The 18,318-nt window shown below is 38.7% G+C and overlaps 1 protein-coding gene across 5 annotated transcripts in view; it reads right to left on the reverse strand.

Moving 5' to 3' along the window:
* Positions 1-546: 546 nt before the first annotated feature.
* The window catches only part of LOC140469008 (monoacylglycerol lipase ABHD2-like), a 93,238-nt gene continuing 75,466 nt past the window's right edge, over positions 547-18,318 (reverse strand). For 3 of the 5 annotated variants that reach the window (XM_072565180.1, XM_072565181.1, XM_072565179.1), the window contains exons 6-10: positions 14,831-14,923; positions 13,510-13,623; positions 8,279-8,348; positions 6,720-6,804; positions 547-1,277 (exon numbers count right to left, since the gene is read on the reverse strand). In XM_072565180.1, coding sequence (XP_072421281.1) covers positions 1,075-1,277; positions 6,720-6,804; positions 8,279-8,348; positions 13,510-13,623; positions 14,831-14,923 — 565 coding nt within the window. In that variant the 3' untranslated portion in view covers positions 547-1,074. The other 2 variants (XM_072565182.1, XM_072565183.1) reach the window with 2 other exon arrangements.

The raw sequence follows: 18,318 nt of genomic DNA on the forward strand, positions 1-18,318 counted from the left end.
ACATTTTTAAAATGATTTTTAAATAAGTGCAGATCAATTTCAAATTTATGCTCATAGGTCAGTTGCACCTTCCATATTTGAAAAAAAAACAAGTAGAAATACATGGATGTAAGTGGAAATTACTGTTTTTTTTTGCAAAATTATTTCCATAGACATTCCATTGTGTCTGCTTTGAAAAGCTAAAATAGTGGTGATCAAGCACCACAGTAGTAAACACTCAGATTTGAGACTCATTCCAGAGGCAACTTGCACCACACCTGCAGATCATCCAGCTTAATATTGTTTCTGGAATACATATAGACAGCTGTTGTGATGCAGTGGTAGTGTCCCTACTGTTGAGCCAGAAAGCTCAAGTTCAAATCCTACCTAATCCTCAAGATTTTCAAAACACATCTGAACAGGATGTTTACAATATCTACCTGGAGTACCTTTCCCAGAGGGGCAAACAGAAGTACTAAAATGATGTTGCAAGAGTTCCCCCAGCCATACCTCTAAGTGAGAGTTCTAAATTCTGTTTCTCTAAAAAGACAAAAACCAGAGAAAGTCTTCTCTTTGCAAATGTATTTATTTATTTTTTTTAACTCAAACACTTTGCTGCACTTAGTCTGATCAAATGACCAAAACTGAATCTCTTGGTAGGGCAGAAAAATAAACACCTTTCGTCATAAATTAAAAAAATGTAATAGAAGGCACAATTTTTTTTTAAAACAAATGAGCTCTTGCAAAGACACGTTTAACTTCTGGAAACCCTATATGTTGCTCATTTGCTCCAAACCTACTGATATCAGCTATTCATTGGTAAGAGCAACTGTTGTCCCCATATAATAACTACACTGTTGTGCAAACACAGTGAGTCATCATTTTGTGTGTGCTCCAAGTTGCTTTTGGTGGAGATAGGCATAGAAAAGGGCGTTGCAATCATATTTAAACCTTTGTGATAAAAGAGTTTGATTCTGCTGGTTGAACTACATTAATAGCAGGGATTAGTTTTAAGGTAGTCAACTCCAGGTCAGGAATGTAATAATGATAAGGGCTAAATGATCAGAGTTTTGACACACAGGATTTGTGCAAAGGTTAATCGCTGTAGTCTGAGCAGCTCTGGTCTCCAGCTGCCGTACAATGGGGCTTGTTTTTCTCCCAGTGACAGATGGCATTTGTGTATTCTATTATAAGCTTATCCATCCAAGTTAAAGGTTTTGGGAAGAGTACTGCTCCTTCAAAGAATCCAAGGTGGCCACCATGTAGAGTTAACACAAACATGACGTTTTCTTTTTTCTCTGAAAGGAAAATACGAGAACGTAGTTATAAATTGCCAGCTATTCAGAGAACTGAATGTACATCAGTAAACATTAATATTTGCTAGTTCAAAGAAATGCAATCTTGATTCTTTGTTTGCATATATAAAGAGCCATTAAAGCTTCACATCAGATCTATAATTTCCTTGATAGTTCAGTTGGTAAGTGAAGTATGTCAACTGATTAGTGAAGAATAGAGCCACATTGAAAGATTATTGTAGTTGAATTGATTGGCCTCAGTCTAAGGAAGGGTAAAGCTGCTACAACTAGCCTCACTGACCAACTACTGAGGAAGAGAGAGAAGGAGCATGCAAAGGGTGAAAGTGAGGGTCAGAGAAGGCATTACAGGACTGGACTGGGGACAAGAAATAAGCCAAAAAGTTCTTGATCAATATCCACTGACCTAAAAGTGTGCATGTTAGACAAGGTCACAGTGAGACCTTCTTTTGATATCCATGCCACAACAGTCAGAAGTTGCAATCTGGTTAAAGATGCACTTAAAAATTCAATTTATACTAATTAAACAAAACATATGCTTTGCACCGCTATTTAATTAATGCATCGGATTCATCTGAAACTGTGATAACCCCACAAAATATTTTTATTCAACTATAAACTTGTTTTAGCTCATGAATACATCCACTTTAGAGGATAGGGATAAAGGACAAGTCAGTAAGTGCAGTGTATTTGTTCAGGAGATGGCGCCGTAGCCAAATATTTACCCAGCAGCACCTGCTGTCCAGCTCATTAAACTGCAGCATGGCTTCATGGTCAATTGGCATACTGTGAGTACAAGGTAACCAAACAAACATCAGAGAGCTTCAGATCTCTGCACTGCTGAATGGCTTTTTCACTACACAGGCCACGTTTTCTTGTACATAACAGGAAATCAACAGCTTGACTGATGAAGCTAAGAAGCTTCAATGTCTTTTATGGTGCTTCTGCCCCAAAGGACGGTTTATATTTACATCAAGCAAAATTAAATCAGTAGATGAAAGATCCAACCAAAAGAGTAAAACTATTTTCCACTAACTTTTAGCAAGGATGAAAATACATGTTTGTGCTACACATGCCAAAGTGTTTTATCCACTAGTTTTCTATAGACCTAATAACTCAATATGTATCAAATCTATTTTGAACTTCCAGTTTGGGAAATTTTAGCTTACTGCTTTAGAGCAATCATTGATATAAAAAAGTGGCAATTATGATACATATTTTTATACATATAATAATTTCAGAATTAGAGATTGTCCCATTGTTATATTGGAGAGAAAAACAACACAGATTTTACTATGGTCACTAAACTCACATCAAACCATTGGCAAGCAACACCTGGTCTTACTGCCTCACTATATGTCACACTCTAGACAGTGTTCAGAGTGGAAAAATATATTAATTTTTGTGTTAAAGCAATACTATTTATTATGTTAAGACTGCTCCTTATTTCACAAATATATTGGCAGGTTTTCAAATCCATAAAACACTTTCAGTTCTGACAAGTGGAAGAGAGCATTCATGTATTTGAATTGATCATCTGCACTTTTTAAAAAAAAAAGTCAGCCTGCACAGCCAACGGAGGTATACCCTTATGTCAAACACATGTGACTCTCCTCCAGGTATATTTACAGTTCTCTCGATAGTGAAATTTGTTGCGACCAAATGACTCTGTATATCTATCACTGCAGTCTAAATTGGTTTTGTCAATAATCTTTGCACATTTAAGTTTTATTTGTAATAAATCTTTAGTCTTTATTGGCTGAGGAATCATGGCTGACTTAAAACCCACAACTTGAAATCTATATAACTAAACATACCATCACTGATTAAAATTAAAACGTGTTATTATCAGTGGAGGAATTGGAATACAGTATACAGGAATTGATGCACCCCCTTATAACCTCAACCTTCTAAGTTTAGGAGAATACAAGTTAAGTGTCCAGAGGTAGTCTTGAATTTAATCTTTTAAAACCAGCATCATTCTAATGAATTTGGTCCAAGGCCAATCAACACATTCCTGAAACAAAACAAACTGCTGCAGCAATCAGCAGGTCTAGCAGCATCTATGGAGAGAAAGCAAACAATATTTTGAGTCCAATGATCCTTCTTCAGAACTGACTGTACCTAGTTAAAAGATATGCATGCTGAAATTTGGTGCTCAAAGTTAAATGCAGTACTCCACATGTAATATGAACAAGTTTGAGTTGCTGCAGTGCATCTCGTAGTTGGTAAACACTACTGCCATTGTGTATCAGCAGTAGAGGTGGTGAATGCTGAGGTATTAGATGGAGTAGCAAACAAATGGGCTACTGTGTTCCCGATAGTGACAAGCTTTTAGTGTTGTAACAGTTGCATTCATCCAGTTAAGTGAAGGGTACTCCTCACTTGTGCCTTGCAGTTAGTGGACTGGCTTTGAGTTGTTAGGAAGGATGTTGCTCACTGGAGAATTCCCAGCCTCCGCTCTATAGTGTTTGTACGACTGGTTCAATTCAGTTTCTGGTCAATGCTAACAGCTATAATTTTGATATTGGGGATTCAGTGATGGCAATACCATTGAATGCCAATAGTTGACAACAGCTATTGCCTGCATGGTACAAATGTCACTTGCAGTCCAAGTCTGAAAGTTGTCCTTTTCTTCTGCATTTGGACATGGATTGCTTCAGCGTTGGACATTGAGAGATCAATCAGCAAATGAACCCACCTCTAATGTTTTGATGGAAGGCAGGCTATTAATAAAGCAGATGTGTTTAGATTAGAAGATTAGATTAGAATCCTTACAGCGTGGAAACAGGCCCTTCAGCCCAACAAGTCCATACCAACCCTCCAAAGAGTAACCCACCCAGACCCATTTCCCTCTGACTAACGCACCTAACCTAGGGGCAATTTAGCATGGCCAACTCACCTTACCTGTGGGGGGAAACCGGAGCACCTGGAGGAAACCCACGCAGACACAGGGAGAATGTGCAAACTCCACACAGACAGTTGCCCAAGGCTAGAATTGAACCTGGGACACTGATGCTGTGAGGCAGCAGTGCTAACCATTGGACCACCGTGTTCTTTCATAGAATTTGCTGTCATTACCAAGAAAATATCCCAATGTTTTTCTCAGATCCAACCCTGACACCTTTCTATTATGAATTCTGTATTAGTTTTGCCTGCTCAGTTACTCTTTCTATCTTTAATAATAAGTCACAGGGTCATGGTTTGTTATTTAGATGGGAGGAGGAAGTTGCCTGCAAGTTTGGCTACAAATGTCGAGCCCTTCATCAAATTTATGAATAGGTATTGTGATAAGTTATGGCCACAAGATCAGTCCCAAAGAGACCACCTGTCACATTCTGCCAAAGAAATGTCCCTGTATCTCAATTTGTCAACTATCTCCTAGCCTGTGCTAGCAAGTTATCTTCAATTCTTTGCTTAGCAATTTTTGACAACAATCTTTTGTGCAAAACCTCTGTAAATTCCTTCTGGAAGCCCGTACTTACAATCTCTACCAATTGCAACAAAAAATTCAACTAAATTAGTCAGACATAATTGATCCTACAGAAGTCTATGTTGATTATTTTCCATCAGTTATATTGTCTATAATGCTGGATTCCAGTTACTTTATCAGGTGTGTTTTTAGTTTACTTGCTTCCTTAAATATTGGAATGACATTGACAATTTTTTAAACTCAAGAGGCACAATTTAGAATTAACAGTATAATTTCCTTAATCTATTATTTTAGCACTTTTCAGTGTTCACTTTCCTGCTTTCCTCCCAAATCTCACCTGAAACAACCCTTATATAAAACTACCAACACATACATAACCATTTTACATTCATGCTAAATCAACAGTTGAACCCCCAGAGTCAGGTCATGATCCCACTCCTGAAAGTATCTGCAGTTCATTCAGGTTCAATTAAGGATATCGTCACTTCATAATCTTATAAAGAGGTTTTTATTTCAGTGCTTCATGAAAACAGACATGACCATTTGTGCTCTGAAAATACTTCAAATTGATTAACAACCAGCAGAGCTCTGCTTGTGTCCAATGTGTGATTCACAGCTCTTGGTATAATTCTGGCTTTGCTAGCTGCATGGTACTCTGTGCAGCTATCAGGCTCAGACTTATTGTCTAATCTATTGTAATCATAGTACAAACAGACACTCAACCAATGACTAAGAATTGAACAAATTCATCCCATGTGTGCAGAAGGAAAGATTTCATGGCTGCCAAACTTCTCTGGTATTCAGGAGTACACACCTAATCAATTTAACTGCAGTCCAGAACTCTCATAGTTCAGAGGTATGCACCACGCTGATCTTGCAGTTCAATCTGTGACGGTTGTGCAAGAAACTTTCCCATAAAGTAGTTGTATATCAAACAAGGTTTTAAAATATTTTTAAAAAGTGGTTTACTGCATATATCATTCCTTCCTACTAGTGCCCTGTGTCAAATCATGTTCCAGATCAAGTCACCCAAGGCGTTGCTATAGTCTCCTAGTTGACCTGGTCACAGACTGAATTTAATGAGAATGACCAAGACTGGCTACTTAAAGTTCTGCTTGATGTCTAATTTATAGGATAATAGTCAAACTATACAGTTTAATTTTCTGCTCAGCTGCATTCCTTCAGGCATTGTTCATTAGCAGAATTTAACATAGATGCAAAACATAATTGATGCTGGGTGTCAAAAAAGTACAACAGTAAAACAAATGCAGGTTTAAGTATGGCACAACCGTTTTTAGTTTTATCAAGCAAAAGCTGTGAGCGATGGACAAGTTACAGGGACAGGTATGTAATGTTAGAGTTATGTCAAATGTGAAGATGACAAGTGCAGATAAACTGCTTTCACGTTGCACAGCACCACAGGCTCCCAGCACAGAGGTCTTGCACAGTTGGTAGCAATACAGAATATAAACTTGCCAGATTTCAGGAGCTAGACTGCACTTCTGAATGAAATGAAAGCAACAATAAGTCTAACACAATTTTAAAAGTGCAAACAATTTGTTTTCTCACAATCCTCAAAAAATGACAATTTTAAAATATAAACTGAATCTGAATCAGGCGGTATTAAATTATTTGGTACTAATGTTTAAACAATGTAATGTCAAGCATTTCTAATTTGTTAGGTAGAAAGTACTTGCATAATAAAGGTAAAATTTCCATAGCCTTACCAGACCATAGAGCTGTTTTCTAAGAGTTAATGATGGTGGTTTTAACCTGAGGGTCACAGCGCCTCAGGTGAGGGAAAAGTTGAGAAGAAGGAGTGCCCTCATGGCAACCTCAACATTATGCGAGTTAAAACCGTGCTGTTGGCATCACTCTGCATCCCAAAGCTATCCATTTAACTAAGCTAATGACTCCTCTACCAGTCATTTTTAAAGAGAGTAGTAGTTTGCTGTTTGTTTCTAACATATAAAAGGTAGAATTATTAAACTCACCTGCAAGTGAACGGGGAATGGTCAACAAGCTTTCGTGTACTAGGGGATCATCAGAAGCATTCACTAGTAGAAGAGGAACCTGGATCTGCATTAGCAGGTAAAACAGTCATTACATTGCAAACAGATGCCATATACTAAAAGAAATAGCAAAGTCAAGTCTTTTAAATACTCCAACTCCAACTGTTTCCTTGTGCAAAGAAATTGCATTATCTTGACCATTTCCTTGAATCTTACTCCAAGTATTCTTACTATACAAACAGTTCAGAAATGCTTAATCGCAGGTTTGTTAATGTCTTATTAAATTCACTGTAAATTTATCTCCTCTTCCTTCCTATAGTTCTGCCAAACCCAACCAAAAATATGAATTTTAGTAAAGCCAAATGGTGAATGCTTGAAGATTGTTTTTACTTTATGTCCCTTAGCTATGGAAAACATCCAGCATGCTCAATCTTCTTTAGATAAATTTCTGTTGTCCTGACAGCACATTCTGCGCATAGTACCAGTTGTTACAAATCCACATAGATGGGAATAGTTCGAGAGAAAACAAACACAGCACTTTAAAGTGAACTAGCCTGTACAATATCTTCTTCTGTTTATGAATAGAAATATGCCAAAAATAATCCTAGTATTAATGCATAGTGTTTGAAGAACACCACAAAAAAAAATGCTGTAACTATTTTAAATGACTGATGGAGAATTCACAACCTTCCACCTTTAATACTATGTGTAGATGCCTAAAATGCATCAAGCTCAATTTGGTATCAACAAAGTTAAGTGGTACACACCCATGGATTAACCTGGATATATTTTGTAAAATACAGATAAAAATAATTGAGTGTGGGGAAAACACAGTCTCTTCCCCAGCAGCCACGGTAGAAGTTTTCACAGGAAATTATGTAGCACTGAATACTTCATCCTCCTGAAGGATATAAACCTCAAGTCCAAAAATATTCTGGAGAGGGACAGATTTGCTTGGAGTACTATACAAAACTAGGGAAGGTCTTAATAGTCCTTCTTGCTATGTGTCTCAAAATATAGAGAGTGGATTTTCAATTTTACATCTCAAAACAAAGAATCTGCACATCTATAATACAATATATTCTTGACGCTAATTACGCTTTGTTGTCATGGCAATGGTTTTAGGCAATGTTAAGCCCTTTTCCATTTCATTAATTTGCACTTTAACAATACAATTCAATAACAATTTGTATTTATCAATGAAACAAATTTGTCGGATTCCGTCGTTCAAAATGATTTTTCCTTTGAAAGTACTTCCATTAAGCTTCAAGGCCTCAAGGACAAAGCCCTGATGTGGATTCTTCTGCAATTCATTTCAAGTGGAGTAATACAACTCTACGCAGGGAAATAGAAAGCAGTGCTTGATATATGAATGCACACAAGGCCATTTCCAGCAATGTCAATTGACCACATACCATGTCGCTTGTCGTGACATCTGCTTTTTACAGTCTTTTTAAAAGTGGGTAAAGTTATTACAAACCACTTTGCAATAATTTGTAAAGAAATGGATTATAATTCAAACCTGAATTAAGCTGACTTACATTGTGAAGATAGTGCATACAGCTTTCTTTCTCATAATATTCTTTCAGTGTGTCATACCCATGGAATTTTCTGAAACAGATAGATATTACGGTAAATCCAAAATGTATTTTGGATAAGCTCAAAGGAAAATGTTTTGAAGCTAAACACTCAGTACAATCAAAATATGCATATGGTATAACTATCATGAAAACACACAATATAAAAACAATGAATTACTAAAACATCTCAATTTAACACTTTTTCACTGCCACAATCCATGTATTTGCTAGAACAAAGGTTAAGAGGTGACCAAAGAAAAATATTAAAATTATGACCGCAGATTTTATTGTGAAACCATATTTCCACAAACTAACAAACTCTTTAGGATTATTGCAACATGCAAGTGGAGGGTTAGAAAGACTTAGAAGACCATAAGAAACTGGGACAGAAGAAGACCATTCAGCCCTCTCGAGCCTGCTCAACTATTCAATAGGATCACGACTGATCCAACATCCCTCATGTCCACTTTTCTGGACTTTCCCAATAACCCATGATTCCCTATTTCTCAAGAATCTATCCATCTCAACCTTAAATGTAAACAGGCATTCTACCACCATGGCTCTCTGTGGCAAGGAATTCCGAAGAGTCTCAACCCTCAGAAGTAGTTCCTCCTCAACTCAGTTGTAAACTGATGCCTCTTTATTCGGACCTCTGGTTCTCGACTCTTCCATGAGGGAAAACATCCTCTCAGCGTTTACTGTGTCAAGCCCCTTAAGAATCCTATACCCTTCAATGAGATCACCTCTTCTTGCTCTAAACTCCAGCAAGTAGACTCCCAACCTGGTTAAGCCTTTGCTTGCAAGACGATCTCTCCATATGAGATTATCCTGGCGAATCTTCTCTGAACTGTCTCCAGTGAAAAGATATGTTTCTAATTAAGGGGATCCAAACTGCTCATAGTACTCCAGATATGGCCTTGCCAGCATCTTGTACAGTTGCAGTAAGTCTTCCCTACTCAAATATTCTAAACCCCACCCTCCCCCTGCCGAGGCAAGTTCCACCATTTCATTAGGCCTTCCTGATTACCTGCTGCACCCGTGGGTTACCTTTCTGTGAGGTCTGCAGATGCTGGTGATTAGAGTTGAGTGTGTGTTGCTGGAAAAGCACAGCAGGTCAGGCAGCATCCAAGGAGTAGGAAAATCGGCGTTTCGGGCCGGACCCCTTCTTCAGGAATGCTGAATTCCAAGTAGTGACAGCAGGATAAATATCTGAGGAGCAGGGCTGGACAGAGATCATTTTGAGTAGTGACAGCAGTAGAAACAGGGTGAAGAACAGTGAACCTCTGGCTGAACAGCAGCAAGATTGAGCTGAAACTAGGGGTGGACCTCAGTAAATGGTGTCACAAATGAGAATGTGACACAGGCCTTTTTGCTCTGGAGCCAGATTTGCAGACTGAGCAGTTTCTGGGCAGAGATAAAGTACTGATGTTTTGTAGTTGTAGACTGCTAGGGATAAAGAGCAGGAGTGAGAGACCCAGGTTTGGTGATGAGTGGATAATGCTGTGTAATCAGTTCTTGGACTGTTGCCAGTCATTGAGAAGGTTGATTTATTCAATAGGATTTGAAATAGCAGGAGACCTCAACCCTGTTGAATGCTCCTCCTGCAATATGTCGGAAATCAGGGACACTTAGTGTCCATGGTGACTATTTATGCAGTAAGTACATTTAGCTGCAGCTCCTGATTTGCGAAGTAGAACGCCTGAAACTATGGATGGACTTTCTATGGAGCATCCATGAGGCTGAGAATGTTGTGGACAGCATGTTTAGCGAGGTGGTCACATCCCTGTATTGGCTACACAGGCAGAAGAGTTGGGTGACCACTAGGAAGACAAGTAAGTGTGGGCAGGCAATGTAGGGGTCCCCTGTAGCAATGCCCCTCTCCAACAGGTATACTTTCTTGGATAGCTTGGAGGAGTAGGTGGCCTCTCAAGGGAATCATGTGGAGGATGTGGAGGCTTTGGCCAGCATACAGAAACCATTTACCAGGATATGGCCTGGTTTGGAGGGTATTAGCTATGATGAGAGATTGGACAAACTTGGTTTGTATTCACTTAAATGTTAAAGGATGAGGGGTGACCAGATAGAAATTTACAAAAGTATGAAAAGCATAGATTGAATGGATAGTCAGTCTTTTTCCTCAGCATAGAAATACTGGGGGACAAGGGTTTAAGGGAAAAGGGGGTAAGTGTAAAGATGTCAGAAGCAAGTTTTTTTTAAAACAGAGGGTGTTAAGTGCCTGGAATGCACTGCTAGAGCTGGTGAAGGAGGCAATTACGACTGCAATTTCTAAGAGGCATGTTGACATATATATAAATAGATGGGGAAGAGAAGCTATGGACTGCATAGAGGCAATAAGTTTTTAATTTAGGAAGGCATATGTTGGCACAATTTTGGTGGGCTGAAGGGTATGTTCCTGTGCTGTTGTGTTCTTCAGAATCCAACTTGGAGATCCAACTTGTATTCTTGGAAAATTACAAAAATTACAACCAATGCTATTTGTAACTACCTCTTTTAAGATCCTAGCATACAGAGCAGAGGATCAGGGGACTTAACTTGCCTTTGCCCCATCAGTTTGTCTAATATTATTTTGTTAATGGTGGTTATAGTACCTAATTCCTCCCCTGTATTCTTCAGTAATAATGGAATGTTTGAAGTATCTCCCAACGTAAAGAATGTTAAATAATATGTTTAACTCCTCTACTATTTCCTTGTTTCCTAAAACGGTCTCCCCAGACTCATTTTTTAAGGGGATTATGTTCACTAGGACCTCTCTCTACCAATTTAAATATTTAAAGAAGCTCTTATTGCCGGTTTTTAATATTACTTGTTAGTTTGCTTCACAGTTTATTTTCTTTGTCTTTATTTTCTTTTTAGTCCTCCTTTGATGGATTTGGAATTTGTCCTGAAGATTGGGATAATCAATGACTTTGGCTTCCTTGTATGTTTTTTCTTTCACCTTAATACGCTCCTCAACTTCCTAGGTTAGCCATGGTTGATTTATCCCTCTCTTAGAATCTTTCCTCCTTACTGGGATGTACTTTTGCCGAGAGTCATGAATTACCTCCTTAAATATCTGTTACTGCCTTTTGCTGACCATCATTTTTGCTGATCTATCTGCCCAGTTCACTTTAGGTAACTGTATCCTCATTTCATTATAAATCCCTTTATTTAAGTAAACACAACTGTTTCTGACCTAGGTTTTTCACTCTCAAACTAAGTATTAACTTCTGTCATGTCAGGATACAAGTTGTTGAAAAAAAAATTCTATTTTATAGTGTCTTTACTCAGTAAACATGCTGGCGTGCTGCACAGAAGTGCTATCAAACAAAATTTGACACTAGGTCACACAAGGAAATATTTGGATAGTCCAAGAGCCTTGTTAAACAAGTAGACTAATGCTTTAAAAGGAAAAGTGATTTGGAAGGTAGGTCTAAAACTCAGCGGCTCAGTAGTTGAAAGTATTTCTGCTAATGGTGGTCTGTTTAAAAATCAGCAAATACAAACACGGTGGCTCAGTGGTTAGCCTGCTGCCTCACAGCACCAGAGACCCGGGTTCAACTCCTGCTTCAGGTGACTGCCTGTGTGGAGTTTGCACATTCTCCCAGTGTCTGCATGGGTTTCCTCCAGGTGCTCTGGTTTCCTCCCACAGTCCAAAAACTGCGCAGGTTAGGTGAATTGGCCATGCTAAATTGCCCGTAGTGTTAGGTGAAGGGGTAAATGTAGGGGAATAGTCTGGGTGGGTTGCGCTTCGGCAGGTCAGTGTGGACTTGTTGGGCCGAAGGGCCTGTTTCCACACCAAGTAATCTAATCTAATCGAAAAACAAGACTGGATTTTGAGAATCACAGAAATTTTGAGAGATTGCAGATCTGGCACAGACCATAGGCATAAAGAGGTGCAAGATCATAGAGAGATGTGAAAAAAGTATGAAGATTTTAAAATTGAGGTGCAACTGGAACTAGGCCAATACAAGTCAGGGAGGTGATAGGCGAATATGATTTGACACAAGATAGGACGTGGGTAGCAGAGTTTTGACTGTGCTCCTGTTGAGAGTTAGAAACATGGTAGAAGAATACACAGTCAAGCCTAGAGGTAAAAGATACAGATGAGGGTTTCAGCAAAAAACTGAGGCTGACGCAGGACAGTCAGGCAATGTGGCACAGATGATATAGTAGTAAATCTTGGTGACGGCATTGATATGTGGTAAGAAGTTCATCTTGGGGCCAAATAAAGAATAAAGGATGGAAAAACAAAATCAACCTTATAAAGTCACCAGGAGAGTGGTTAGAGAATAAATTTGTGTCAGGAATCATAGACATAGCTTAGGTTTTTCTAGATTCATTACATTGTGTTCTCTGTCAGCAACACACTTATGTTAAACAGTTTTTTGTCCTTCTAAGTTAAATTATCACCATGAGTTGTGCAGTATTTCTTCAAAGTGAATTTTAGACACATGCATAAATTTCCTGCCTCCAACCCCTCCTTTTTAATTTTTTTTATGTTAAATAACTATATGATTGTATTTCACCCAATTGCTAAGCTCCAATACTACAAACACCCTCCTGAATTCATCAGGCCTCTAATGAGACCTCTTGACTATATCACATATAGAAGAAAGCTCACAAAAATAGCATGGGTAAAGCACTTATGTTTTCAATTTCTATTAACCAAAACACTTCCACAGGAAAAAAAATTGTATAAATGAAATGATTTTGAATTAACACAAAATGGAGAAAAAGATGATTTGTTCTGAAAACAGCCAAACAAGCAATTCTGAGGAAACATCCTCGCAAATGTTTATGGGTTTAAATAGAGTAATCTGTTAAACACAAGTACATTTTTAAAAAAAGGGCATGGACCATCAGATCTCTAGTACCTTTCAACATGGTGATACCAGGAAACCTTTTGAAACACCATTAGGAGACAAAAAAAAAAGCTGTCTATTCAGGATTGGAAAGAGCAATGCCAATGACACACTAGGAAAGTCTTCAGATCTTCACTGAAAAGGACATGGGATCTTTTATTTCCATCTAAATAGTGTTATTTGAAGTACAGCTGCTGTGATAAATCAGCATCCCCACAACGCTTTGCTGCTGTGTTAACTCAGAATAAAAAAATTAAACTCTTAGCTGGAAACCAAACTTCTAAGAAGCAATACTGCTCACACAAACTAAGATGGCAGACTACTGCTTACCTCATGATGTTATCATCGATATGCATCAGGGAAGTTGCTGTATAAAGTTTGCTAAGGTCTACATCTGCCAGAGAATTTGGAGCTTTGCATTCATTTTCTCCAAATAAAATTTTTCTGCAACATACAGAATGCAAACAAATCAAAATGTTACCTATTTCTTACTAATATTGACCAATACCAATTGACAGAGAATCTTGCATTATGAGAAGGAGACCCAGGAAAACACATGCACTATTCCTTAGTATTATACTGAACTTGAAAATCTTAATTCAGTTGCTCTCTCCACAGATGCCACCTGCTGAGTTTCTGCAGCACTTACTGTTTTTATTTCAGATTTCCAGCTTACCTCTATTCTATCCCTTGATATAGTACGCTTATATAATTGAGCATTAACAACTATTTTAATGTAGATATTGCTAAGATAAACATCGGCGCCAGATAGTTTATGGAAACAAATCATACAACCTACATAGATGAAAAATGCAAGAATGAACAAAGTAAGCCAATATTCCTCATCTTCACTGCGGAATTCTGATCTGCTAAATTCAAAGTAATTGCGACGCAGACTATTTTATACAGAAGCTAAAACTACAGTGCTAAGACGACTTCAGGAGTGTAACAGGAGAATAACTATAGATTTCGCAGATGCCATGAAATATTGGCTCGAGAAACTGTAGGATATGCATTTTTTATTTTAGTACTAGTTTCTATGGCAAAGTTATCTTCTACCTACTATTAGCAATGCATCAATAGAAAGGCAACATTCTAAGTCTTAAAAAAAGTTCAAAAAATACAAAAAAATGTTGTTTGGTCAAGGCAATAAGCGTTGCTTTTACTACATATGGTTAGGAGTGCTAGCAACCCCCAGACAACGAGGATACCAGTACCAAAGTAAACTTTCCTGGGTCAATGACTAAGCAATATGGAAGTGTTAATTTTAGCAAATCTAACATGTTTGCTTTGACATTATTGATTTACTAAGTAAGACCTGTAATACAAGGACCCAGGAAGTTACAATGATAGACAGCAAAATATTAAATCAGTTTACATTTTCAAGTGCGCGCTTTAATAGATGAAGAGCTACATTAAGTTAGATTAAGAAACCACACACAGGTGCATTAGAAAGAAAGAATGAAAAGAATTAAAGTAAATGGTTTCTTATGCCTAAAATAGGTTAAAGATTGGTCATTACAATTAGAGTTTATCTGGTCAGTCTTTTCTCTAAAGAAATTTCTGAATACTCTGCAACTCTTATTAATTAGAATATATTGAATAATCACAATAAACATACAAATAACCAACATAAATGTAACATAATCACCTGTGAAATAAAATAATCTTTTTCATGTTGTCTGCCATTAGGAAGTTGTAAAATCTCCGGCATTGATCCCATTGAAGGAATGTTTCTTGTGCCCTAAGCAAAAGAAAATATTTTAGGCAAGAGGACATGACATCAGAATAAAAAGCACAAGTTAAGCTACTGTTCAAACCTGTATCTAACAGTGAGTTAGAGTTCAGAATTCCAAAGGTAAAACAAAAAGCAGTAATAACTTATCACCACTACGCTTGCTCAAGACATGAATCCCACATCAGGAAATTCTTGAAAACACCGGAGACAGACAAGGAGCAGCTTCTTGTTCAGTAGGCACCAGTTTCTAGTCTTCAACCTCTCTCCCTCACATACTTATTACAGGGCATTTATTCTACTGAGTCAATGTTAACATTAGCAGTCCAAGTGCGTTGCACCTTGTAAACCTTATGATTTCAAAATTATCATTCCAGTAGTCACTTTCAACTAATTCTTTCTGGAAGCTTAAAAACTATGGAACCCTTTTCATATCATCCTTTCCCACACTACTCTAGCCCTTCCCCACATAGTATACAGGAAAAGTGACCTGCAGATTTGCATAATTTTGTCACTAGAATTAAACTCATTTTTTTTGACACAGGTGATGTACTGCATAATGATTGACCATCAATATAGCACAGTACTGGGAGTATCACAACAGGCTTAATAAAACTCAGTAGAAGGTAAAAACAATGACTGCAGATGCTGGAAACCAGATTCTGGATTAGTGGTGCTGGAAGAGCACAGCAGTTCAGGCAGCATCCGAGGAGCAGCAGTAAGTTAGGTTCAGTAGGTACACTCACTAAATGCCTTGCAACAGCTCCTCTATAAATAGTACCAATTGCTGTAATTGTCCAAGAGTGTGAACGTGAAAAAATAAATTAAAATATCTCGTTAATTGGATTAATGATGTAGCAGTAATTTTCATAATTAACCAAAACAAAAGTTTTATTTGAGGTAAGTACCTAATGAAACCAACAGAAGGCTGTTCAAAACCTGCCACCCTCCTCTCATGACACAAATCTGGCAGTGGTCAAAAGTCAGACAACAGAGGTTCATATGCGGCCTCTGAAGTAGAGTCATAGAGATGTACAGCATGGAAACGGACCCTTCGGTCGAACCCATCCATGGCGACCAGATATCCCAACCCAATCTAGTCCCACCTGCCAGCACCAGGCCAATATCCCTCCAAACCTTTCCTAATCATATACCCATGCAAATACCTCTTCAGTGTTGCAACGGTACCAGCCTCCACCACTTCCGCTGGCAGCTCATTCCATAGCCATATCACCGTGTGAGAAAAAGTTGCCCCTTAGGTCTCTTTTATATCTTTCCCCTCTCACCCCAAACCCTCTAGTTCTGGACTCCCCAACCCCAGTGAAGAGACTTTGCCTATTTACCCTATTCTGCCCTTCATGATCTTATAAACCTCTATAAAGGTCACCCCCTCAGCCTCTGATGCTTCAGGGAAAACAGCCCCAGCCTGTTCAGCCTCTCCCTATAGCTCAAATCCTCCAATCCTGGCAACATCCTTGTAAATCTTTTCTGAACTCTTTCAAGTTTCACAACATCTTTCGGATAGGAAGGAGACCAGAATTGCACACAATATTCCAACAGTGGCCTAAACCAATATCCTGTACAGCCGCAACAGGACCTCCCAACTCCTTTACTCAATACTCTGAGCAATAAAAAATATCATACCAAAAGCCTTCTTCACTATCCTATCTACCTGCGACTCCACTTTCAAAGAGCTATGAACCTGCACTCCAAGGTCTCTTTGTTCAGCAACACTCCCTAGGACCTTACCATTAAGGTGTATAAGTCCAGCTAAGATTTGCTTTCCCAAAATGTAGCACCTCGCATTTATCTGAATTAAACTCCATCTGCTAATTCTCAGCCCATTGGCCCATCTGGTCCAGATCCTGTTGTAATCTGAGGTAACCCTCTTCGCTGTCCACTACACCTCTAATTTTGGTGTCATCTGCAAACTTACTAACTGTACCTCTTATGCTCGCATCCTAATCATTTATGTAAATGACAAAAAGTAGAGGGCCCAGCACCGATCCTTGCGGCACTCCACTGGTCACAGGCCTCCAGTCCGAAAAACAACACTCCACCACCCTCTGTCTTCTACCTTTGAGCCAGTTCTGTATCCAAATGGCTAGTTCTCCCTGTATTCTATGAGACCTAACCTTGCTAATCAGTCTCCCCTGGGGAACCTTGTCGAACGCCTTACTGAAGTCCATATAGATCACATCTACCACTCCGCCCTCATCAATCCTCTTTGTTACTTCTTCAAAAACTCAATCAAGTTCGTGAGACATGATTTCCCATGCACAAAGCCATGTTGACTATCCCTAATCAGTCCTTGCCTTTCCAAATACATGTACATCCTGTCTCTCAGGAGTCCCTCCAACAACTTGCCCACCACCGAGGTCAGGCTCACTGGTCTATAGTTCCCTGGCTTGTCCTTACCACCCTTCTTAAACAGTGGCACCACGTTTGCCAACCTCCAGTCTTCCGGCACCTCACCTATGACTAGCGATGATACAAATATCTCAGCAAGAGGCCCAGCAATCACTTCTCTAGCTTCCCACAGAGTTCTCGGGTACACCTGATCAGGTCCTGGGGAGTTATCCACCTTTAACCATTTCAAGACATCCAGCACTTCCTCCTCTGTAATCTGGACATTTTGCAAGATGTCACCATCTATTTTCCTACAGTCTATATCTCCTATATCCTTTGCCACAGTAAGTAATGATGCAAAATACTCTTTTAGTATCTCCCCCATTTTCTGTGGCTCCACATAAAGGCCGGTTTTGTTAATCTTTGAAGGGTCCTATTCCCTCCCTAACTACCCTTTTGTCCTTAATGTATTTGTAAAAACCCTTTGGATTCTCCTTATTTCTCTTTGCCAAAGCTATCTCATGTCCCCATTTTGCCCTCCTAGTTTCCCTCTTAAGTATACTCCTACTTCCTTTATACTCTAAGGAATCACTCAATCTGTCTTGTCTATATGTCTTAACCAAACCCTCAATTTCTTTAGTCATCCAGCATTCCCTATACCTACTAGCCTTTCCTTTCACCCTGACAGGAATATACTTTCTCTGGATTCTCATTATCTCATTACTGAAGGCTTCCCATTTTCCAGCCATCCCTTTACCTGTGAACATCTGCCCCCGATCAGCTTTCAAAAGTTCTTGCATAAAACTGTCAAAATTAGACTTTCCCCAAGTTAGAACTTGGACTTTTAGATCTGGTCTATCCTTTTCCATCACTACTTTAAATCTAAGAGAATTATGGTCACTGGCCACAAAGTGCTCCCCCACTTATACCTCAGTCACCTGCCCTGCCTTATTTCCCAAGAGTAGGTCAAGTTTTGCACCTTCTCTAGTAGGTACGTCCACATACTGAATCAGAAAATTGTCTTGTACACACTTAACAAATTCTTCTCCATCTAA

This window comes from Chiloscyllium punctatum, chromosome 48, assembly GCF_047496795.1.
Source record: "Chiloscyllium punctatum isolate Juve2018m chromosome 48, sChiPun1.3, whole genome shotgun sequence".
NCBI classification, from domain to species: domain Eukaryota; kingdom Metazoa; phylum Chordata; class Chondrichthyes; order Orectolobiformes; family Hemiscylliidae; genus Chiloscyllium; species Chiloscyllium punctatum.